General features: G+C 39.4%; 1 protein-coding gene and 1 pseudogene across 6 annotated transcripts in view; both read right to left on the minus strand.

Moving 5' to 3' along the window:
• tanc1a (tetratricopeptide repeat, ankyrin repeat and coiled-coil containing 1a) overlaps positions 1 to 25,366 on the minus strand; it is a 91,573-nt gene that overhangs the window by 27,722 nt on the left and 38,485 nt on the right. For all 6 annotated transcript variants that reach the window (XM_065240189.2, XM_065240187.2, XM_065240188.2 and 3 more), the window contains 8 exons: positions 22,611 to 22,788; positions 21,116 to 21,388; positions 19,356 to 19,481; positions 17,997 to 18,281; positions 16,650 to 16,783; positions 14,436 to 14,667; positions 11,084 to 11,250; positions 2,335 to 2,942 (listed from right to left, as the gene is read on the minus strand). In XM_065240189.2, coding sequence (XP_065096261.1) covers positions 2,335 to 2,942; positions 11,084 to 11,250; positions 14,436 to 14,667; positions 16,650 to 16,783; positions 17,997 to 18,281; positions 19,356 to 19,481; positions 21,116 to 21,388; positions 22,611 to 22,788 — 2,003 coding nt within the window. The remainder of the gene's footprint in view (positions 1 to 2,334; positions 2,943 to 11,083; positions 11,251 to 14,435; positions 14,668 to 16,649; positions 16,784 to 17,996; positions 18,282 to 19,355; positions 19,482 to 21,115; positions 21,389 to 22,610; positions 22,789 to 25,366) is intronic.
• LOC135718054 (5S ribosomal RNA) lies at positions 9,131 to 9,247 on the minus strand (annotated as a pseudogene).

Raw genomic sequence — 25,366 nt, forward strand, 5'->3', positions numbered from 1 at the left:
TAAGTAAAATATTATTAAAGTAACTTTACTTTTACTTGAGTACAATATTTTATTACTTTTTCCACCTCTGCTTCTTGCCACTGTATTAACCCCCGTCATCTGGATTACTTTAATGCTGAACATTTTTTGGAGCCTTGTTGACCCCCATATACAAAGATAACATTCAGTTTTAATGTAACATATCAATTATTCATTTGTGTTCAGCTGCAGAAACAAGCACATATGGGATGGCATGAATGTCAATAAATTATGAAAGAATTTTCATATTTGTGTAAACTGGTCCTTTATTCTTTATTCTGAGATAAAATGCCTGTCCAGATTCATTACATTCTGATCATCACTGACTAAATGGCCCTATGGCACTTGATGCATGAACATTCTTATTCATACATAATGTGATTTTTTACAAAAGTCCATGTTTGATCAGTAATAAATGGGCCTCTCTCTTTAGTTTTTGAGTGATGGAGCTATTGAGTTTCTTTTAAATGAGAACACTGAGGAATGTGTGTGTGTGTGTGTGTGTGTGTGTGTGTGTGTGTGTGGCTGGACAGATAATTAAAGTGTCTAAAAAATGAAAGAGAACCTCACAAGAGTAATTTCTGTTCAAAGGCAAACACACAGCAACACATTCTAGTTACTCCTTGCCTGAACTCAATTAAACAAACCAAACAATCACATAATAAATGACTGAACTTTGCTATCAGTGCACACCAGGCATCGCTATGCTGTTAGTGAGTCTTAACTGGTGGATTTGTGTTAAAGGGCCCATATTATGCAAAATCCACTTTGACAAGGTGTTTGGACATAAACATGTGTTGGCATGTGTGAACACAACCACCCTACAATGAAAAAAATCTACCCACTCCTTCTTTTTTAATCCCCATTCAACCAAAGCAGTCTCATTAGACGTGCTGTTTTGATTATCTTGTTAATGTGATGTCACACTAACAAAGCCCTGCCCACAACCACTGACTGACTGGTTAACATTACCTAAAAGGTTTTCTAAATGTGTTTGTTCACTCTAAAAAATTTTCTTTTTGACCCATAATGGGTAAATATTGGACAGAACACACCGCTGGGTTAAAATTAACCCAATGCTGGGTTGTTTTAACCTAACTGCTGGGATATTATACCCCATAGTTGCATAACAACAATCCAACATTGGTCATTTTTAACCCAGCATGGGATAATTTTAACCCAGCAGTGTGTTCTTTCCAATATTTACCCATTATGGGTCAAAAATAACCCAGCCATTTTTTGAGTGTTAGCACGTGGTAGCGCTAATGCGGCTAAAGAGACTATTGTCCCAGATTGTCTTCACAGGAATCAGATCTATTTTTAATCGAAAGCAGTAGCTCATTTGTATTTATCTGAGATAAATCTATAATGTATACTACATCTTGTAAAAATGGGCATCATATTGACACTGTAAGGCTAACACAGATTGATCTAACACACACCCACATTTTTACTTCAGAATGAATGAGTTTGTTGGAGTTTTTTGGATCGTGATGTAACAACTTAAGACTATTTTCATGTTTAAGTGCTATAATTGGGTATCCAGTGCTTCTATTAACCTAGAAAATGTGAAAAAGAATAACCCAGTAACTTAGTTTTGATAAACCATTCTCTGCAAGCATGTGAAAAAATAGTTAATTATATTTGGCTCCCCGTGTGATGTCAGAAAGGGATAATACCACACCTTAATCTGCACTATCCAATCACGGCACCGCCATTTAGTGCATATATCAGCTAATTTGCATTTAAAAGGACACAACCAAAACGGCACATTTTTGCTCACACCTAAAAAGTGGCAATTTTAACATGCTATAATAAATTATCTATATAGTATTTTTGAGCTAAAACTTTATATATGTACTCTGGGGACACCAAAGATTTATCTGACAGTTTAAAAAAAGTCTTGTGAAATGTCCCCTTTAATATTCCGGTCCAAGCTGCAGAAAAAATTTGAGCCAAAAGTCAATTGAAAAAGAAATAAATGCAAGTCAAGAGTTCAACTTTCATTTTACTGCTTCCATAGTAATGAGAAAGAGAAAAGAACGTCAGTTATGGGAATTTAGACCCTCACTGGTGACTCGCTAAAGAACGACATGGTTGTAAAAAGTTGTATAGGTTCCTCCATAAATACTGTTTACTTTTGTTTTTTTCATCATGTGTGATGTCAGATTTAACAAGCAGATATGACCCATAAATATGATCCAGGCTCTCTAGAGAATCCCAGAGTTTGGTGCCACTGGTTATACAATACACTTCAAATGACACATTTCATCTTCAATATGAATATGTCTTACAAGAAAAGACATCACGACTTACCTAGGGTCACACAGAAAGTCAGTGCTCTCGCCATCTGCCCTCCACACCAGCCACTCTCTAAACGATGGGTGGCAGAACATGCGCGTTCTGTCCCTTCTGCAAATCAAAAAGCTAGAAAGGGCGTCCATGTGCTGCTGGAAATCCTCCCAGTCCAGTTCTCCTTTCACAGAGCCGGCGTTGAGTGCTCGAAAGAGTTGCTCGTCTGTCAGAGGGTGCAATGATGCCAGGGCCACATTCAACATGGGCAGGACTCGTTCGAACGCAGAGGACGATGGGAACTTCATGTTGCACTGAAGCAGGTAGAGCTCGGACAGAGACACCGGTATCACCTTATAGCTGGAGCTTTTAATGACCAGGTGACCCTTCTCGAACAGGTCAAGAGTTAATTTTAGGTACAGATATGAGCCCAGACTGAGGCCAACCAAATGGGCGCTGAGCTTGGAGATGTTAGCCGGGTCAGGCTTGCCATTAATGGCAATGTTGTCTATGATGTCAGGGCTGTGGTCTATACGGTGCTGGATGTAAGAGGTGAGGTCAGAAGTTATATCCTTGTTGTCATGGAAGTCATCCAGGGAGATGATGGGAAAGGGGAGGAGACTGGTTACATCCTGCAAAAAGATCAAAACAAAAGCCAGTGTCACACAATGTCGTAACCAGATGGTACACTGCAATATTCTATAAAAAGTATCCTTCAATTTCAGTGTTAACTAGCTGCAAAAGTGATGCGCAACGACAGACAATGGACACTCTCCGCAAGTTCACGCAACATCCGTCTACAAATTTATGCCATGGAATTTGCCACAAGTTTTGTTATTGCAATACCAGTTTTGGCCACAATACTACATACTGTTCCTTTAACTCGTCAATTAAGAGAAAACATTTGCTTAAAGGCAGGATAGGCAGGAATTATCCAAAAAACTTTTACAAATTTGTTTAAACTGTCTGTATATACCAATACATAAGTAAAATGTAAGTACTCTGAAAAAGAGAGTATAAAAATCGAGTGTCTGTAGACCTCTCACGACTGTTTTAAACACACCTCATTTTTCCATTCACTCCAGCCCATCCCTTCTGGGATTCTTCTAAAGTCACGCCCCCAAAACACATGACCGCGTGACGCTGACCGCCTCTGCTGGGAGTGCGGTGCATGTAGTAACATCATGTCACAATCACATGTAATAATACACCTAACTTTATCACTATCAATATAAACAAATAGGATGGCTTTTAGTACTCCCTATAGACCTTTTGCGTGTTTGCAAACAGAGATGACGTTTTTTGTGGGCGGAGCCCAACTGGTGGCAGAAAGTGAATGCTTCTCAATAGCTGTGTGAAGTGTTTTAGCATTAAACTGTGATTTTTAAAGATCCGGTGTTCTGTAGAAGTCTGTTTCCCCTATATTTCTCTTAAATGTAATGTTTCTTATAACGTTTTCACCAAGTTACGTTTATTTTTTAAATAAATTAAAAGTTTTAATGGCTTGGCCACTGATATGCTTGCATGTATGTAATGTATATGTATTGTTCTTTATTGGTAAATCAATTATTTTTACAGTATGAATCTCTGAAGTACTTATAAGAGCAATACTATCATGTATTCTGTATAATATCATTTATTAAACATTTAATCATTTCCTGTTTTCAATTTCTTCCTTATATTTTTATCCTACGTGTTTGATCTAAAACATTAATTTGTATAGGCCTGTTTATATATTATTAACACTTTACATCGTGTGTGTGTGTGTGTGTGTGTGTGTGTGTGTGTGTGTGTGCTATGTTTATATATTTATTAGTAAACATCATAATTTAGAACAAACAGGAAGAAGACATAGGCTAAGATATATGGTAAAAAGAAGTAATAGAAAATGAAAAAATAATAAATGGTAATATTATTGATATTATGAACTAATTCAAATCTTTAATCTTTCTAAATAAATTATAAACGTAACGTGATGAAAACGCTATAAGAAACATAGAGGGATCAGACTTCGACAGAACACCGCATCTTCTCTAATTATTTTCTATTCAAATAATTAAAAGATTTTCAGATGATTTCATCACTCCAGTCTGTCCGGTTGAGGGCTTTTATTGCAACCATAAACACCTAAGTTTATCTTCAAATTGTGTCTTCGACGACGATATACTATAAAAATGAAGGTCATCTATTTTGGCATTCCTATTCTGACACTCAACAGCACAACAAAACATTTTCTAGTGAGTTATATTGTTCGTTTCACTCGTGTCTCATTCATTTCCACTGTTTTTCTGCCACCACATGCGCGCGTGACGTAACTGTGACGTCGACTCGCAAAAGGTCTATTAAGCTAGCATATCGATACTGGTAAAGTTTAAAAAATATTTAGTTTGATTCGGTAACAAACGAGCTAGTTATATTTATAAGACAAAGCTAAAAACAGATTGCATTGATACAAGTTTTTTTTATTACCATCAGTTACACTGTGATGAAGGTGAATTTCGTGTAAGATTCATAACAAGGTGTTTTGCATGGAAGAGTTTCCGTGATGAAAGCATTGCTGTTGACTCTGATAAGGAATACACTCCGGAGACAATACCGCTAATGCATCGTCAACTCGAGGAAAAGCCACGCGATATCTACTCTCGTTTGATTTCTCCGTTTATTCCTTTTTTTTGCCTTGTTTGCCTTCGCTGACTGCATATGCAGGTACTGTGAGTTCTGAATACTCTTTCTCTGTCATACTTTTGCTCTTCCTAGAGTGCCTCGTGCACGTTCAAATCAATCAGGTGTGCGCATGTGTGGGCAGATCCCATAGCAACAGGGGTGGTGCCATGGTCGCGAAAGAGAGTGATAGTCGCGCAAGCCAATCATTCGTTTCGTCCCGAATGGAAATAATTAGCTGTGTTTAAAACAGACGTGAGAGGTCTACAGATACTCAAGTTTTATACTCTCTTAATCAGCGTACTTACATTTGAATTATGTATTGGTATATAAAGACAGTTTAAACTAATTTGTAAATTTTTTTTTTAGATAATTCCTGCCTATCCTGCCTTTAAGATTAAAACAGTTTAAGAGAAAAAAAACATGTTTTTGATTAGATTTTATGTTAATCTGTAATACTGCGATTATCCACTAGATGGCGATACTGGAGCAAACTGGAGCAAAAAAGTTATTTACTTATTATAAACTCTGTGTATGTTTTGATAATCGTTCTGAATCTGATCTCTAACAAAATTCCTTCACAAAAATACCCGAAAATGGTTAAACACAATGGGCCCTATCTTGCACCCAGCGCAATTGACTTTGTCAGTGACGCATGTATCATTCGTATTTTGCGCCGGCGCACAGCGGGGTTTTTCCCTCCACAGATGCACGTCAGCAAACTAGGGAATGAACTTGCGCTCCCTGGGCGGTTCAGCACAAAAAGGAGGCGTGTTGCGGCGCAAACCATCTCTTATGCTATTTTGCAGTTTCAAAAAACAATTGCGCTACTAACCAAAAAAAACTAGTCTAAAGTCAGTGGCGCGTTGCGCGTGGTTCATTATGCTATTTTAAGGGCGCATGCTTGACCATAATGTATAGCGTGCACAACGCGCATACACTTTGCTTATCTAATCTACACAGATGCAACAGTTATTTTTGCAAATCATAAATTGTTACACTTAAAAATATTAATACACGAGATAAGGGGAATCATAGTGGTGAGCATTGTGGTGATATTTTTTATTTATTCTCATGCAAATAACGATTAAAATATTTTCATAACTTTGTTGTGTGGCTGTATTACGTTTATTTTATGTAAATAATAGTTAAACAAATTAGCGTCGCACACCTGAAGTCAATAGATAGGTGCGTAGGATAAGACGACAAAAAGTCTCAAAATGTACAAAGAACAATTCCCGCACACTATCTGCTTGCTGAAAAAATGTATTTAATGAAAGTTGCGTTGCAACGTTTCGATCAACTGATCTTCATCAGGCAACTTGCCTGATGAAGATCAGTTGATCGAAACGTTGCAACGCAACTTTCATTAAATACATTTTTTCAGCAAGCAGATAGTGTGCGGGAATTGTTCTTTGTACATGTAAATAATAGTTAAAATGTTTTCATAAGAAACCTTAATGTATATGAACTTGATTTGTAAGAGTACTTTGGGGTTGGACCTTGCTTGCGTTTCTTGGGTCCGATTTCAAAGCCCCCAAACCCTTTCAGCGGTGAGGGTGGACGCAGCGATGTCCTCTGCTGGCGTCAGGTCCTGAGGCAGATCCACCTCCCGTTACACGGCGTGCCCGATTTATGCTGGCAAGCGTGGGATTCCCCCGTACAAGAACGTGGGTCTCCTCGGCTGTAAACCGCTCCTGGCGTGCGCCTGGTAAATCCGTCATAATAATAGCAACCCGCCATGGAACTTGCGCCCTTGCGTTTAAAGGGAATGTTGGCTAGCGTTCTGATTGGTTTATTTGACGTTACGCCCAAACCACACCTATGAATAATGAACCTACTTCAGACCAACCTCTTATTGATTTGCGCCCGGCGCAAGAGTTATTTCTCACGCCGGGAAAATAGCAACAGCGCCCAAGATCCGCCCACAAACTCACTTGCGCGTTGCGCTTCGCACTTGCGTTTCAGATCGTTAAAATAGAGCCCAATGGCTTCAAGCTTTTCTTTTTGATATTTAGCGCCAGTTTATCACAAAGTGACGATTTTGCTCCCTTCAGCTCACTGGATGGAAACGCTGCTTTATTTGCAAATGTTTAATGCGATATTCCAATTATGCGGATACGTTTGATACCCAACTTAATGGAAGCATAGCTAGTGATGACAAAGGTGACTGTCAAAATTTTAAGCCGTTGGAATGTGTAAATACACATTAATCTAAAACCTAAATTTGTAATTAAAAAAACAAAATAAATGATCATCAGGAAACAAATCATTCCTTCATCCTGTCTGCCGTAATGGATCATGTGCAAGATAGGAAAATAAAATAAAAACTTGAGGACTTTCAGGGATGAATCTTTACTTAAAACAGAAGTTATGCACCACAGCACAGGAATAATAGCCGCTAGCGTTCCCAGAGAACAGCTCCGTTCAGATTACGGATTTCAAAGTGCCCTTGATGACTGAAGACAGAAAATTAATGAACACTTTGAGGACCACAGCAGAACTTCTCACGCACTGAACCACGGGTCAGTTCATTTTCATCTCACAGCACCAACATCATCTGTATGCGGGGCATGACGAAAGTTTTCCAATCAAAACAAATGTAGGATAAATGGCAAAATAAACAGCAGCAGTCTGGCTAGGTGGGTGTGTCTGGTAGTTTTTGGTCACGGCTCTGAGAAGAAGTGAGTGATAGAGAAAATATATGTATGCTTGTGTATGTGAACAGCATATAGGATCAGACAGTGCATCTGCAGAGTTGCATCACAGCTCTTATCCATCTTACATAATCTCAGTCCTGGCAGGCCAAAGTCCAGCTTCTGATCAAACACAGATTACCAACACAGATCTTCCAACACCAGCCACTGACCAGCATCCAAAACGCACCATTATAACTATTAGGAGAACTCAGATTACTACATAATCACACAAAGCACATCAGGACACTGTGTGCAGGTCAGGACACTAAAGATTTAAATCTTTCTAAATAGCCTATCAATGTCTCAATTGAGTATGTATTGTAACCTCTGTCATAACACAGTCCAGTCTATTAATGTTAATGCAGTCGTTTAAGGTCACTGGGGTCAATGCTTAGGCTCGGTTTACACATGCATCTCGGGTGATTTGATCAATACCGGTCAGCCTGGACATATTGCTGTTCACCACACATGTTGCGGTCTTAAATCCATCTCCTGTGACCATGTGTGGTTAATTTTGAGGGGGTCTCTGATTTCATGGCTGCAGTGCACACTAACTGTCCTACATCGGTGCTTTAGTGCAATTTGATAAACCGGCACACATTTTCTTCAAAATCTATTTGTACATTTAATCACAAGTGTAGAAATGACTGACAGGTGAGAATGTTGTCATTTACTTACTGCTACAAATACAGTATGATGTGATCACAAACTAACCTCCGAATATGGTTTAAAGGCCACATATCCATGTTTGGACATAAATGTGTGTTAACAACCCTACAATGAAACAAATCCACCTATTTTTTTTTATTCCAATTAAACCAAAGCAATCTCATTAGATATGCTGTTTTGATTATCTTGTTAATGTGACATCACAAATACAAAGCCTCACCCATGACCACTGACTCACTGGTTAATTTTACCCAACAGCTTAGTACGTTGTAGCGTTAACGCAGCTAAAGGTACTATTGTCTCAGATTGTATTCACAGGAATCAGATCTATTCTTCACTGCTTGTTGGTAAGGGAGTAATAATTAGTTACATTTATATAGCGCTTTTCCAGTGCTCAAAGCGCTTTACATATGAATGGGGGAAATCTCCTCAACCACCACCAATGTGCAGCATCCACCTGGATGATGCGACGGCAGCCATATTGCGCCAGAACGCCCACCACACACCAGCTTATTAGTGGAGAGGAGACCGAGTGATATAGCCAATTAGTATGAGGGATGATTAGTAGGCCAATGGGCAAGTTTGGCCAGGATGCCGGGGCACACCCCTACTCTTTTTCGAAGGACATCCTGGGATTTTTAATGACCACAGAGAGTCAGGACCTCAGTTTAACGTCTCATCCGAAGGACGGTGCTTTTTTTGACAGTATAGTGTCCCCGTCACTATACTGGGGCATTAGGACCCACACAGACCACAGGGTGAGCACCCCCTGCTGGTCTCACTAACACCTCTACCAGCAGCAACCTGGTTTTCCCAGGTGGTCTCCCATCCAAGTACTAACCAGGCTCAGCCCTGCTTAGCTTCAGTGGGCAAGCTGTCTTGGGCTACAGGGTGATATGGCTGCTGAGTAAAGAGCTGTAGCTTATTTCCATTTAAAGGTACACACATAAAAACAGTACAACAGTACCCAAATAGGGGCATTTTGGAAATGCTATAATAAATCATCTGTTGGGTAGTTTAAACTTAAAACTTCACAGACATAATGTAAAAATGAGTATAACATGTGCCCTTAAAGTTATCGGATCACAAACTGGTTTGGTTATATCAGTATTTAAAGGGATAGTTCGGCCAAAAATGATATTAAACCCATGATTTACTCACCCCCAAGCTGTCCGAGTTGCATATGTCCATTGTTTTTCAGACAAACACATTTTCGGATATTTTATTGATTAAATGTAATGTTACGGGGTCCACGACCTTCAAGTCCAAAAAAAGTGCGTCCATCCTTCACAAATTAAATCCAAACGGCTCCAGGATGATAAACAAAGGTCTTCTGAGGGTAATCCGCGCGGTGTTGTTGAAGAAATATCCATATTTAAAACTTTATTAACGAAAAAAAAAAAAACTTCTGGTAGCGCCGCCATCTTGGACTCCTCTGTATTCAGGAGAGAGTATTAGCATAGTGTACGCACTTTTCTTAGTGACGTATGACAAATTCGGAGGGTGGGGGCACAGAGCAGCAGCAGAGTAGCCCCCCGTAAGCTGTGTAACCTCTCATCCTGAATGCGGACGCTACTAAGATGGCGGCGCTACCGAAAGGTATTTATTTTCGTTAATAAAGTTTTAAACATTGAGAATTAACAGGAAATGTCTTTAAAAAAAGATCAGAATACTCGATTATTTGAATATTTGTTCGGTTGGTTGGCATTTGATTTTTAATTTTAAGATTAAATTTTTTTTTATTATTAACGTTAATGCAGAGCCTCTATAGGTGGCCTTTAGTTGGCAAACCAGCCTCTCAGCCCCACTTATAGAGCGGGTGCGTAGCACACTTGGCAGAGGCTCTGCATTAATGCTAGTAATGTTGTAAATAACGTTCAATTTCTTGCAAAAAATAAATAAATAAATAAAAATGATCGATTTGCTTTAAAAGTTGTTAGTATGTCACCAGGAGTCATGGAGATTACTTGGATAGAACTATATATTGATCTCTCAAAGTGGCAGATGCGTTGACTTGCATTAAATGAATCAGAGCACAAGGGTTTCTGCAAAATATCTTGTTTATTGTTCTACTGAAGAAAAAATGTCACCAACATATCTGATGGCATAACGCAGAGAAAATAAACGTATTGAAATATTGAACGTATGCTACCATGTTCTTTACTTTAATACAGTACGTTAAACATATTTTTTTCCTATTTAAATACCCTACCCTTTATGGTGTCAGTAATTACTGTGCTGCTAATTTTGATTATGAAGTGATTTGTTTGTTAGAAAAATGTTAAGCTACTTTATTAAAAGTATTATCGCTAGTATCACTAGTGCAGTCCGTTCATTGAGGCTATAAGCCCTCCCGCGTCGCGTGGGGTGCACTGCTTCCAGCTCGCATATTCTGTAGTTTATTAAAAGTTTATTAATTCTGAACAATTCGTATGTCCATACTGTACCAGTGCAACACGAAATGCAACACCAACACCTTGGATCCATACCAACGCACACAATTTGGGAGGAGTAAAGCAACTCTGTTCATGTCACGTGAGTTGCGTTTTGTTATATAAGCTTCGCCTTAAGTTTTTTAAGGTGGAGTAATGAATGAGTAGTACATTTTGCACTTTGCGCAGGAATAGAAGATCGGATTGAAATCCGTTCAGCCAAGACGCATTTATTTGGCCAAATGTAAATGGAACAGTTTAAAAAAATTAGATCAGAGAAAACACATAAAAGGACCAAGTATAAAAACTCACCACCAGGTTAATCCTGACAGTTACAATCACTTTGAGCCAAACAGGAAACTTGGAGATGATTTTGGTGATAAAGGAGGCAATGGTGTCTCCATAGTCTGGCTTGTGGAACTCGGCTTCGTTCAGACCATCCACCAGAATGATGTAATCCTCCTCTGGAATCTTTCTCTCTGAACAACATACACAAAAAATGAGGTGATATAAGCCAAAAAAGAGCCAAAGTTATTTTATGACATGGTCATTATATTCTAAGGTCAGAAAAGTTAACAGGAACAAATTGTACAGCTGAACTTTGTGTTCCAGGTGAATTCAAAACAGTCTAGGGGTCCAACGGGTCACAAAACTCACGGTTCGGATCACATTACGGATTTTGAGGCACGGATCGGATCATTTTTCGGATCAGCAAAAAAAAAAGTATGGGAAAATTCTAATAACAAATCAAGAAATTACAAACATTTATAAAAAGAACAAGGTTGCACATTAAGTAAGGTCTAAAATCATTAGTTACAGAAATCAAATGAATAATAACACTGCATTTATTGTATTAATTAAATGTAATTATTATTTTTTTAAAGCTTCAGAAGTGATTTTCTCTTTGTCTTGGGTTGTTTGATTAACATTAATGACACAGACTTAAGGAGGTCAATTGAGCTTACTGTCTCTTTAAGACCAAATGTGCAGACTGCATCTCTCTGTTTGTGCACTACCGAGTCCCCTTAAACGAGCGCACAGACACAGACAAAGGGTGAATTACAGACGGCGCAGCATTACAGTCGTCCCACATAAAAACGTTACGTTGTTTTTCATTGCTCTATTAGCCAAATGTATTTTAATACACTACAGTATGAGAGAGAGTATAGCGCAACTCTCTGAAATTTAAACATCAAGAGTTCTGATCTTTGAAGGATGATTACGTCTTACTCGAGCTGGACCGGACGCATTCAACCGCACGCGTGCGTTTGTGCGTAAAGTAAACTGATCACTTTAGCGGCGTTTTGCAGTTAAACTGTTTAAAATCACTTGAATGTTAACATTTGCAAACCTTTATAACACTTACATATTATAAACTTTCCCTATTTAAATTTGCGTATTAATCCGCGAATCACATGCGAGCCGAACCGTGGGTCGTGATCCGTACGGATCACGGATCAACTGCGATCCGTTGCACCACTAAAACAGTCAGACCACTAAACTTTTTCTAACCACATGTTGTGTAAGAGATGTGCCTGCAGTCTGTACTGAAATCATAAAACGATGACTGTACTTTTTTGACATTTAACTAATAATTTAAAATAGATGACTCAAAATAAAATAGAATACAAATTGTCAAATGATGGACGCTCATTCATGTTTGGATGTAAAAAAAACTTCTGTGCTCTCTCGTGAAGCCAACATGGAAGTGACATGGAAGTCGCTTAAGACAAGGAAGTTAACTCTTTTACTGCCAGCATTTTAAAAAAAAAGTTGCCAGCCAGACCCAGCATTTTTTGAGATTTTCACAAAAGTTAATTGCCTATATAAACATTCAATATATCAAATGAAAGAACAGACCCTCTACTTTCAAACTAAAAAAGTTTTATCCTACCATCATTTGTTTTCTATTATCACCTCTCAAAGATGGGTAGGTTCTTTCAAAAACACAAAATTTTGAGCAATTATGGCAGATAGCCGGAAATACTCGTCATTGGCAGGGAAGCGTTTTCTTTTAATTGACGAGTTAAGTCATCAATGGTGGAGAAAAAGTTAATTCCATAGACCCCCACCATGTTAAAATTCCCAATTTTACAGCAGAAATAAATATGTTTACAGCCTGGTACAAAGTTTTTTTGGTCTATAAAGCTGTGAAGGTACATTTTTTGTAACTCATTTGTTTAAATTATATTAAAGGAACAGTATGTAAGAAATGTATATCAATTAATCATAAAATGGCCCTGATATGTCACTAGACATTAAGAAATCATTTTCATTTCAAATACTTATATCACTGACAACAGTGGTCTGGCCAGGATATTGTCATTTAAAAAGTGGAGTTGCAGCCCTCAACTGATGTTTATGTTGTCATTTTGTGTATTGGCCATAGCTGTGTGATTGCAGTACCGGTTTTAGCCACATGTTTTGTGATTGCAATACCAGTTTTGGCCACAATCCTACATACTGTTCCTTTAAGGCTTAAAGTTCTGCATAATTAAGGGCGTGGCAATTTGAATGACAGGAAAATTGCAATTGCTGTCACTACCGTCGAGCCCGGCAGGCATGGTTTCAGCAATCAGGCACCTAACCCACGGTCGTCTCTTTACCCATTTTCGGTTATCCGGGAGTGACGTGCTGCCAAAATGGCGACGGCAGGCTTCGCCAACTTTGGGCTTCAAAAGTGCACTTCTCAAAAATGATGGCTGATGTCACGGACACTACGTCCATATTTCATATAGTCTATGATTGTGACACATTCTGTAACAGGATCGTCAATAGGAAAAATAAAGGGGATTTCATCTACAGTATCAGGTAAATTGAATGGATTGTTAATGTGGGCACAAATGTCAAAATGTCCTGAAGATGAGTTTGTGTATTGTAAAGGACTACTTCCCTGCCAGAACATTTATTACATTAACTACCATGATTTTTTAAGTGGTGCATTATCTACAATACCCAGCTACATTACTTAACAGTCAAAACCCATGTTAATGTCAGTCTAAGAAAAGTAATTTCAGAGTCTGGAAAGTATATTTGATGAATCATTATGTAAGTATATATTTGAAACTATATTTGATGAAACATTTTTGCTTGCACAAGGTGCACAAGATGATTTAAAACTCGGCAAGTGCCAAATGCACGTACTGTAAAACGTGTTTAAAAAGACCAAAAAATGCTGGGTCACAATAACATGCACCATATCCAAGCAATAATGGAAATTCCTGAAGTTCTGGTAGTGCGTGTTTATAACAATGTGCAGGTGATGGATTTAATCCGGTTTAGTAGAACAGTAAATATGGCATTTAGGGTCATGTTGACTTAAATGCGATGCATTAACGCCCCCTCCCTCATTCTAATGTTATTTATTCTTTCCAGTATCTATGGCTATATTCATGGCAAGATTTTCTATTGGTATCTTGTATCTTCATTTCCATACTCGAAATGTGCTCTAGTCCCTTTATACAAAATTCCTGTTAAGTCCTTCATCTGTCGCTCCTAGTGATCCAAGCCATTTCTGAGGACCATCTGCTCGCATCTACGCTGGGCCAAATTAAATAAGGCAGAAGCTCTCTTCACCCCCCCCCCCCAACATTACCCCTGAGCAAACATATTTACATTTTATTTGATGGTGTGATTAATGGTACGTGAATGGCATGCGTCTCACCCTTGCGTAAGAGCGTGAGGGGCTCCAGCACTCCTTTACGGAAGGCGGCGACAGGGTCCTGGACGCAGGAGCGTAAGCTGAGCAACCCCTGTAGGTGCGTCTCTCGGAGTAGGAGCTCTCGGTAAGCACCGAGGCGAGGAGCTCGGCACAGCAGGGCCGACACGCTGTGCACAAACTCCGGGACCAGACATGTGTACGTGTTATCAGCTTGGCAATAGTGGTATGCCACCACCTACAAAAGAAAAGTTAAGAAGAAAGAGAGTTTAAGAAAGAAGAAACATGTTGGATTTAAAAGGGATCATATAAACTTTTTGTATGGAAAACTGGGTTGACTGCCGTGAAACTTGAAGAAACAGCACCCTTTGCTTGCAAAATGAACTTTGGTGCTCAGATACGATCCGTCATGAGCGAGTTGTGTCCGATAAAATATTTAACTCCCTCATCCTTCAACAATATCCTCTTTGTCTGTTGACTGTCTGGACTTAAACACAGCCAGAAAAAGCACAGGATTAAGTGAACTTTCCAACATACTATCATTTCTCCCTATTACCTTAGTTTGAGTGGGAGGGGCCAAGCTTCTAACCACCCAATTGGAGTCACTGTTATAAAGGTGGGCAGGGATGTGTTGATGACTTTATTCAGGTTGTGAAAGAATAAAGTTGATAACTTTTCGGACTAGGGAAGAAGTTGTGATATATACCAAAGAGAGCTTTTTTACGTCATAAAGCTTAAAGGATAATTCCGGTATATAACACTTTGAGTCTCATTTCTGGTTTGTTTTGGATGAACTACAGAGATGGACACAGAAATTTTGACAATGGGTCGTGTCTTGACTTTTTGACTCGTTTAGAAGCGTCTCTTGACTGCTTCAGAATGGAAGTCAATGGCCATGCACAAACATGTCATTAAAACAACACTTAACATTCATTTTCAAAACTGTACTACTCACCGAGTGGTTTGTGGTGTTCGTTGATGATTAAAAACAAATATATTGGCGCAATGTATGATTTCAATCCGTGTTATTTGCTATAGTGGAACTATTTTTTCAGATACCTCACAACCGCGTATATACTTCCGCTCTATATTTGAGTCTGAAGCGTTAGCACACTCCCGAACACTTGATGGCGACAAATACTTTGCCATACAAGTACGCTCGGTGTCTAGCGTATAGACAGTCACAATCGAGCTCAACTTCAAACCTAAAGCTGGTCACTGAGCCATCAAATATGGGAAAAATTTCTTCTGAGAGAAACCAAGTGAAAAAACTACAACCACATGTAAACAGACCCTTTCTGTTTCCCGGCGGCGGAGTGATATATCAGCGAGCAATGAGTCTTCCAAGAGAAGTCAATGGAATTTTACAAAATGCCAAATAAAACACGACAGAAACTGTATTTCGCTACACAACTTGTTTTTAATCATCAACAAACACCACAAACCACTCAGTGAGTAGTACAGTTTTGAAAATGAACGTTAAGTGTTGTTTTAATGACATGTTTGTGCATGGTCATTGACTTCCATTCTGAAGCAGTCAAAAAGTCAAGACACGACCAATTGCAATTGTCAAAATTTCAGTGTCCATCACTGTAGTTCATCCAAAACAAACCAGAAATGAGACTCAAAGTGTTAAATACCGGAATTATCCTTTAACTCCCTTTGACATTACTTTCTTTTTAAAGGATCCCAATAATGTACGTAACCCCATGTCATTCAAGATGTTTGTCTTTCTTTGTTTAGTCGAAAAGAAATGACGTTTTTTGAGGAAAACATTCCAGAATTTTTCTCCATATAGTGGATTTTAATAGACCTCAACGTTTCAATGCAGTTTAAAATTGCAGTTTCAAAAAGATATGTTTCAATATCATGAATATGACAGAGCAAGTACCAAATCTATTTGAAAAACCAAAAGAATCAATTGCAGAAAATCATGGCCTGAAATGACTTTATACTGACAGATGGCTGATTAAAAAGATGTGACTGTGCTCGACAGATAAGCTCCAGGTCCAGATGCAAACGGAAAACACAGAGCACGGTGTCAAATACGCATGTGGTGAGCAATAATGACACATCTAAAACATAGCACAAATCATTCCATGTATAAATACACATTAACTGCTTGGTAAAGTCTCTATCTAACAAGCCATTTTGAAAAGCTTTTCATTTAAAAAGTGTTTACATGTGTCTCTTTAATAATTCATATGTACACATACATACCTTGCTAGCCAGGCGTTTAACTGCGCCCTCTCTGTGCCGGTTTGTGTCAGGTGTAGGGGGGCAACTGTTGCTTCGGAGGGGACTCTGCGAGGGTGGGTTCAGCTGATTGGTTTGATAAGCATCAGCTGCTCGACCTTCAACAAAAATACACACAATTCTCAACAAAAGCTAGCGGCAACAAGTGCTATTATCCTGAAATTGGTGAGCAAGAGGACATTGTCATGGATCAACAACCTTAGTTATCAACAAGGTTACCTAATACAGTACATCTATAGCAAGAATGCTGTACTAATCTATAACATTTACCTTTCTAAATAAACGAAATAACAACATTAGCCAATCTGCTTGCATTTAAAGTGCATTTAAGGTATATTTTTATTACTGTGCATTCAGACCGCCACCGGCGAGAGCGTCAACAAAAGCTCTGGCTGCCCTGACAACGACGCTAAAGAAAAGTTGTAGTGGACGCTGTGACGCTCGAATGCATTCTCTGAACTCCTCTCAGGTGGAGGTTTCCGCCTTCCGATTGGTTGCCGGTGAACATTTCCGCCTTCCGATTGGTTGCCGCCGAACCGCGTCATATCTCATTACCATAAAGTTGAGCTGATTTCAACTCTCCTCGACGCTCACGCTGTACATGACGCGCCGCGTCGGAGTTCGCCACCGGCTCTCATTGAAAATGAATGACTTCCGGCCACTTTTGACGCTCTCGCCGGTGGCGGTCTGAATGCACAGTTAGTATGTGTGAATCTAACCCACAAACTTCGCACTGCAAATGCAATGCTCTACCAACTGAGCCACAGGAAGATATCCCATATGGCCACCACATATTGACAAACCAGCAAGCAACAGGTGTTTGTATAAAAGCTTTTTGAGTTTGACATAAATTAATACACAATGGCATGCATTCCAAGGTAGGAAGCGATAGATATCTGAATATAATGTTTGCTTTCCTTCCTGAGATGTGATTGATTTTTGAAACTAACATAGACGTATCCTTCACCGCCTTTGATATCCTACAATCCTGTGCATGTGTATGAGCCTGCAGTTGCTAGAATGACAATTCAAGTTACTATTTCATAGCAGTGTACATCATTGTTGACATAATATTACAAAACCTTGCAAAGAATGCAGGTAACTATCATATACATCGTAGCACAGGTACTGAAGTAATGCCACAAAAAACATAACCAAACCGCAATAACCAAATATTTATATTGTTAAAGAAATGTCAGGCCATGTCAAAGATTTAAATCAATGTGAAATCATAGATTATGAGACTTAAGCCTGGATTTCACAGAGAGGGTCACATATTTCTTTAATTTGGCGTATTTGGCATTGTCTTACTTTGTGGTGTTGCTTCTGGACTGTTAGACGCGATCTGTCTCATACGTCCACCGTGACAGCTGAGAGCTACGAGACGTGAGATCACAGCTGTCTTTCCGAAACCGACACTGCCCACGATGACGGCTCCTCTCCCCTCACCGACCTCTCCTCCCCCCGTCAGCACCTCTTCCAGCCGCTGGAACAGCCAGTCACGACCCACAAACACTGTGTCCATAGAGACGCTGGGGACCTCGAAAAGCAGAGGTTTGAGCATAATGTCCACCGGTTTGTAGGGTGTGAGACGAGCTGCAGAGATTTAACAAAGAGTGTTAAAATGACAAACGGCACAGGGTTCTATCCAAACTGACTTATAGTGTGTCCAATCTATACATTTAATCAAGATGTGTTCCCTGGAGATTCAACCCACAACCTTTCGCGCTGCTAATGCAAAAATGCTCTACCAACTGCTTAGCTATTCAAATGCAATTCAGTACAAATTAGCATTAAAATGAAAATTAATCATACGACCTTAAACAGCTCAAAGAAAAATACATAACACACACCCCTTTTACTTTCTAAATAAATGTATCTTCTTGTGGGGTGCATAATAAAGATTTTTTTTTTCATATTGTTTCATCAAAATGTATTTATTAAAGGAACCCTCCACTTTTTTTTTTTAATATGTTCATTTTCCAGCTACCCTAGAGTTAAACATTTGATTTTTACCGTTTTGGAATCCATTCAGCCGATCTCTGGGTCTGGCGGTACCACTTTTAGCATAGCTTAGCATAATCCATTGAATCTGATTAGACCATTTAGCATCGCGCTCAAAAATAACCAAAGTTTCAATATTTCAAAGTTTCAGCACTTTCCTGTATATTCTCCACCACTCATTTAAAAAAAGGCACAAAAGCCCCCAAAAAAATAACTTACAACAATGCACTCATAAAACATCAGTGCATGTTACATTCATTCAAATTAGATAAAATATTGTTTACATGACAGATCAATCTTTTCAGATACGCGATTAATCGTTTACAAAATAAAAGTCTGTGTGTGTATATGTGTGTGTAATAATTATGTATATATAAATACACAAACATTCATCTATATTTTTAAGAAAAAAATTACATGTTAATATATATTTATTTATATATTTTATAGTATATATATATATATATATATATATATATATATATATATATATACACACACATTTAAAAAAATTGTATATTAATAACATATTATGCAAATGCAAACTTTTATTTTGTATGCGATTAATTGTGATTAGTCGTTTGACAGCTCTACACTGAATCTTAATAAAAGTCATTGCAAAGTCATGCACTTTCTGGATGTTTTGTAGCATTGGGTCAGCCGCACCTTTATTCTCTTGACTGCGCCCCCCTGTGTGAGCTCCATGCCAGGCCAAACGCATAGAGGAACGCTGGGGAGCATTTCTCTGTTCATCCAGATATCGTAGCTCCTCTAGTTTAGTGCTGCTGGTAGCTACAGAGAGAGAGAGAGCGCAAGAGAGAGAGAGAGAGAGTCATTTCTGGTCATGTTTGGCACACAGACAGCGAAGAGATTACATGTCACCTCTGTGATCTCCGTCAAAACCAAACGCAATCTGCTGGTGTGCATGGAGAAACATGTACAACCTCCATCTCCCATTTAAACACACACACACATTCTCTGAGAATCAATTGTGTCGATAGCGCCGCATAAATTGTAGCCGCTGTCTGTACTGTTTTACCGATTCAATCAAGGAATTATGCAAATCAGGTTACACTGCAAAAGCGCCCACAAAACCTGAATACTTTACTTGGACTGTATAGCAGCACAAGTTTGATTCAGGAATACAAATAGGCAGTTTAAAATGCATGCCATCTACACCACACATCTGGATATATGCCCAGCTATAATGCTGTTAGGAAGATCAACAGAAAATGTAGCATTACAAGCCTCCTTGATATGGGCGGTAACAATGCATTGTTTATTGTGACAGGCAATTAACGCTGAAATAGGACGCAATCTAAAATAACCCCTTGTTTACAAAGATGAGAGAAATATCAAATCAAGATGACAAGGACTTTAAATATAGGTAAAAAAGAGCAGTGGTATTTGATCCTGGTTAATTTAGTCCATTTCATTCATCTTCTTTAAACACTCGCCTGCGCCCCTCCCTCTCCAACACCACACTCATCCCTCCGCAATCTCTCATCCTGTGCCATAATCTAATCTGCCTGAAACCCATAATCTCTGCAGACGGCTATAAACACAAGGATGATGACTGCCGGTGGTCACGTAGCATTGATGTATTCATATAGAGGGGAAAACGAAAAATCTTCGAAACTCCCCCGAGATCATTTTCCATTCCTTTAAAGTAGCAAATAAATACTGGGACTACATTAACTTTCATGCTACCACTCCGCCACAGACAGGCACTTGGCGAGACGATTTACTTTGCCGGAGTCGTTCTCTATATCCGACTGCATTTTCCCCATTTAGCTCTATAGAGGAAATCAAAGCCACCCGTCAGAGCTTTCCACACACCGCAGAAATAGAGTCATCCAGGCGGCAGAATAAGCCGAGCTTTTCCTTCAGGAGCCCAGCAACAAGCCCATTCAAACACAGTGAAAACACACACATCCAGCTGTTAAGGGACAACTTGAACCCCCAGTGGAGTTCTCAAAGTGTCAAACTGTCCCAGCTCGAACCCTTTATTTTGCAATTGTGCGTGCAAATAGCTTGAAAGATAAAATGCGCATTTACGTAGACACATATCCTAAAAGCGATAAAAAAATAGGTCTAAAGGGACTTCTGGTAAGAACAGTATGGTACTAAATAGTACCAAAACTCGTAATCATAGGGGAACCATTTTTAGCGCTATATAGCACCTATGTGTGCACCTAAAACATGACTATACTATAGCACAATATGGTTCTACAAAGTGCGGTTAAGCACTAAAAATGGTTCACCTATGATTAAAAGCCAGTGAACCACTTGTAGTTTTTACAAAATTGAAAGACATTGTGTCTTGGCACCATTATGTGGTATCCAATATTCAGCTAGGGTAAAATAGCATTTCTTTAAACATGACCCAAGATAAATAATAAGACATGCAACATTTCATTACTCACCTGCCACTGAATTTGGGCGTGGCATAACCAAAGAAGTGCTGTGATACGTGACTGGTCCATCGGCAGGTGATGTCACAACAGGCGCCGAACCCCCCGTTGCACTGGTTCTCGGCTGGGCATCGCTAGACACCGCCGGCTTCTCCTGAGTGATGGGAGTGCAGGGCGGTTGATGGCCACGCCCACTCTCGCCCCTTAAACCTGCACCTCCATCTTTCGCCCACTCCAAACTAGAGCCGCAGCGCTCCTCGTTCTCACTGGAACTGGTGACAGTTGCTGCAGGATGGAGAGAGAGAGAAAGAAAGAGAGAGAGATGAAGGTGAAAGAGGGACGTGGCCAGATTTGTGGAAAGGACATAGAGGAGAAGGATACGTAGAAGGACAAAAACAAACATCAGGGAAATGACAACATGAATTATCTATCCAAGGAAAATTGAGGGATGGGATGAACAAACAATGATCTCATGAAGTATGAGGGCATCTAATAGAATCGATTCATACTTTCATTCAGCTGTCTTTGACCTTTCTTTACCGCAACCAAATGGAAACACACTATTTTGGGCTTTAAAAAAACTCATGATGTCCTACTTTAAAAAACCTGGAGCAAATAAAGACACAATTCTGTCCTAGTTTTGACGGAGCTTATCACATGAACGTTAGCAGCAAAGGTCGACAAAAAGCACATTCAGAAAGTTAACAGACGATTAAATGTGCAACCAGACCACCCACCACAAAAAAGGTGCTTTCTGCAGCTTAAACTGACCACAAACACAGTAGGAGCTGTAGGATTGACGTAATGCAATCAATTATGGATGACTTGTTGTTGCTTTGTCCGTGTTGCGTGCCATTTGGTGGTAGGGTCATCAGAGACATATCAGACCATGCCAAAAATATTTCCGTAATTCTCAATTAATGCCACTCTCTGCATTTACTGTGGAGGCTGCAGTAGGCTACAGCACATTAAAATACCCATGTGATGTTGCATAAAGACTAATCTGATTACTACATCAAGAAAGTGCTTTCCAAGTGTGTTCAATATGAATCAAACAGTTAACCGTGGGCGATCAGGGGGCATGCAGTCTGAGACTACCAGACAATAAAGCGCTTTGATAAATCAGTCTCAGGAAGTCCAGCTCACTTCCTCCTCTTTGTGCGCTCCTGGTGTCATCCTGAACTATATGTACGGTACATCTTTCATCTATTCGTGCAGAACCGGCTTAAACAAAGAGATGTTTCCAACTAGATTTTCATTTCCCGAAATAGGTTAAACGATCAAATGTTCAATTTGCTAATTAAATGAGATTTTATATAGCTGGAGGCATCTAAGGAGATATTGACTGAAAGTTCACTTTTCAAGTTCACACAGAAACCTGTGGAGGTGGTTCTCTGGCACTAGTGCGGGGTCAACATCTTTCCAGTAATATACCTACCTATCTGAACAAAAAAAAGTTCGGAAAATAACATCAGCTACTGTAAGATGCATGAAAAAGACACATTACCTATGATTCCACTGTCCTTGCTCTCCAGGGTGGAGCTGGGTGTGGTGATGACGGTGGAGGTGACAGGAGTCCTGGATGAGCTCTCAGGTAAAGTGGAGCATGGGCTCTCAGCGCTGGGAGACGCCGTACTGTTGGTCAGAGTGGAGCAGGGACTCACGCCCTGACTAGACACTATACACTACAGATAGAGATAGAGAGTGAGTGAGTGAGTAAGAGAGAGAGAGAGAGAGAGAAATATGTGGACAAGAGAAGAAGAAAAACAACCAAAATGAACATGGCATGAAGAAAACACTGGACTAAGCGCAAAAAAAAAACAAGAGAAGAGATAAAGTGATAGATTAAAAGAGTTAAACTCGACTCTTTTGTCCATACAAGGGCAAGGCCAAAAATACTCCAACCCTTTCAGCCTGCTTTTGGCCCAATATAAGCCTCCAATAAGATGCTTTCAGAATCACATTAAGCCTAGCGTGACGACAGTAACCATCAAACAGACGGCCATGCAGCACATCTGCATTTCCCCAGTAATTCCACTGAGAGTCCACTGAGACAACAATATACCAACCAGCAGTGCATGATTAGAAATCATAATTGTTGTTTACTGGTGTTGAAATTGTATTACAGGTTTCTATTTAATACATCAACAAATCATGACATTAACTTCATCTTTACACTGATAATAAAAAACTGTGATTGGTTTCATGGCATTATGAATGCTAAGAATTTAGGTAATCTGTGGGAGTCGTGGCCTAATGGTTAGACAGTCGGGCTTGTAACCCGAGAGTTTCGAGTTTTTGAGCCGATTTGAGTCTCATGGGCTGCAGTGCATGTGTTCACTACTCACTGGATGGGTTAAAGGAATATTCCGCTTTCATTAAAAAATCCCGATAATTTACTCACACCCATGTCATCAAAGATGTGCCGGCGCAACCTTACGTAAGCATTACATACAGCAGTGGTTTTCAAACTGGGGGCCGGGGCCCCCAGGGGGGCCACGAGATGGTGCCAGGGGGTCCCAGTTTTATGACATTTTATATAATACATTAATTTATCAGGAATTCTGTGTAATTAAACCTAAAAAATAATAAGCCAACTAACCAACAGCAGCACTAATTTTATATGTTTTGTTTAATTAAAATATTACATTTTAAAACTATTTTTGTCATAAATTTTCTTTCGGGGGGCCGCGAAAAAATGCGCTGTATACAAGGGGGGCCGCACGCTGAAAAAGTTTGGGAACCACTGACATACAGTACTAGCAGACTATTTTAAACATTAAACTGACACAAAAACATGTCGAAACGGTCCTCTTTCTCCACACTTGTAAACACTGGAGGGGTAGTTTCACATATGTCATGTGTGACCTTTCGATGTGCTTATGTAATACGTAAGGTCACGCTGGCGCATCACCTAGCTAGTGCAAGATGAGAAGTTGTGGTATAAAGTACATATCTTTTATTTTTCTTGGTGAAAATGACCATTGTTTCACAAGATAAGACCCTTATGCCTCGGTTGGGATTGTTTTGAGCACTTTAAATCTGTGTGAAACTGTGAATTGTTGAGGTCCAATAAAGTTTATTAAAATAAGGAAAATCCTGGAATTTTTTCTTCAAAAAACTTAATATCTTTGGTAAGACTTCACTTGAGGGGGTGTTCATAAGACTGACATGTCACTTTCATAATCATGACGTGACACGTTTCATGAACACAAAGAAAGTTTTATGCATGTTTATGACAACTTTCATTAATGGCGAGTTCAGACTGCATGATTTAAAACTAGTCGGGTCGCTGATGTTTTCACACTGCGTGACTATCGGTGGTTGCGTTCAGTCGCTGTTGTTTCAGACTGCATGATGGATTGGTGACAGGGGGTTTCACACTGCATGACTTTACCATAGGAAGAATCGCCGACTACTTTGTCTGCAAACGACGTCTCACAACCAAACGCACGCGACAAGTGACGCGGAAACACAAGAGTTCTCATGTGAGACTGGGGTTATTATTAAAAATAGTAGCCCGCAAGAAGATTATTATACAAATTGCATGTGTGCTCATTTGCAGCAAAAAAGAAGAAAAAGAAATAAAGAGTATGAAGGATGAAATGGTTGGAGACACTCCTCCCCAACTTCCAGCTGCCCTGTATGTTGCTCTCTCATTGGCTGTAGGTCATCGCCGATGTTATTTTCAGTCAAAACACATTTCACACGGCGTGATTTTGAATCGCAGATAGGTCCAGATATTTAGCATGCCAAATATCTCATGGGTGTCGGCGACTCGTCTGCGATTCTTTCAGATCACGTCTTTGATAATTCACACTGTGTGATTGTCACTCGCGTGCACGAGCATCGATTTTCCTGTGATTTCGGGCACTTGTCTGCGATTTCTCGAAACCTGTCGGCAAGTCAAAATCAGGGCTAAAATCGTGCAGTCTGAACTCGGCATAAGAGTCATTTGTTCAATTAAGTCATTTTTAATGCAAAGATGACATTGTTCGAGATGTCTTTGTTATGACAACTTGACATTAACCAATACATCATAACTTGTCATGACAACTTGACATTACCAAGATAACACAACTGACCACTTTTTACCAGTGACACAAATTGAATTTGTCATTAAAATATTCTTCTGTTCATAATGTTTTTTAACTCTTTCGCCGCCATTGAGCAGATATCTCGTCAATCAAGAGAAAACACTTCCCTGCCAATGACGAGATTTTCCGTCTTTCCGCAATACCGCTATTATCCACCAGGTGGCGC

This window comes from Paramisgurnus dabryanus, chromosome 7 (assembly GCF_030506205.2).
Source record: "Paramisgurnus dabryanus chromosome 7, PD_genome_1.1, whole genome shotgun sequence".
Lineage (NCBI taxonomy): Eukaryota > Metazoa > Chordata > Actinopteri > Cypriniformes > Cobitidae > Paramisgurnus > Paramisgurnus dabryanus.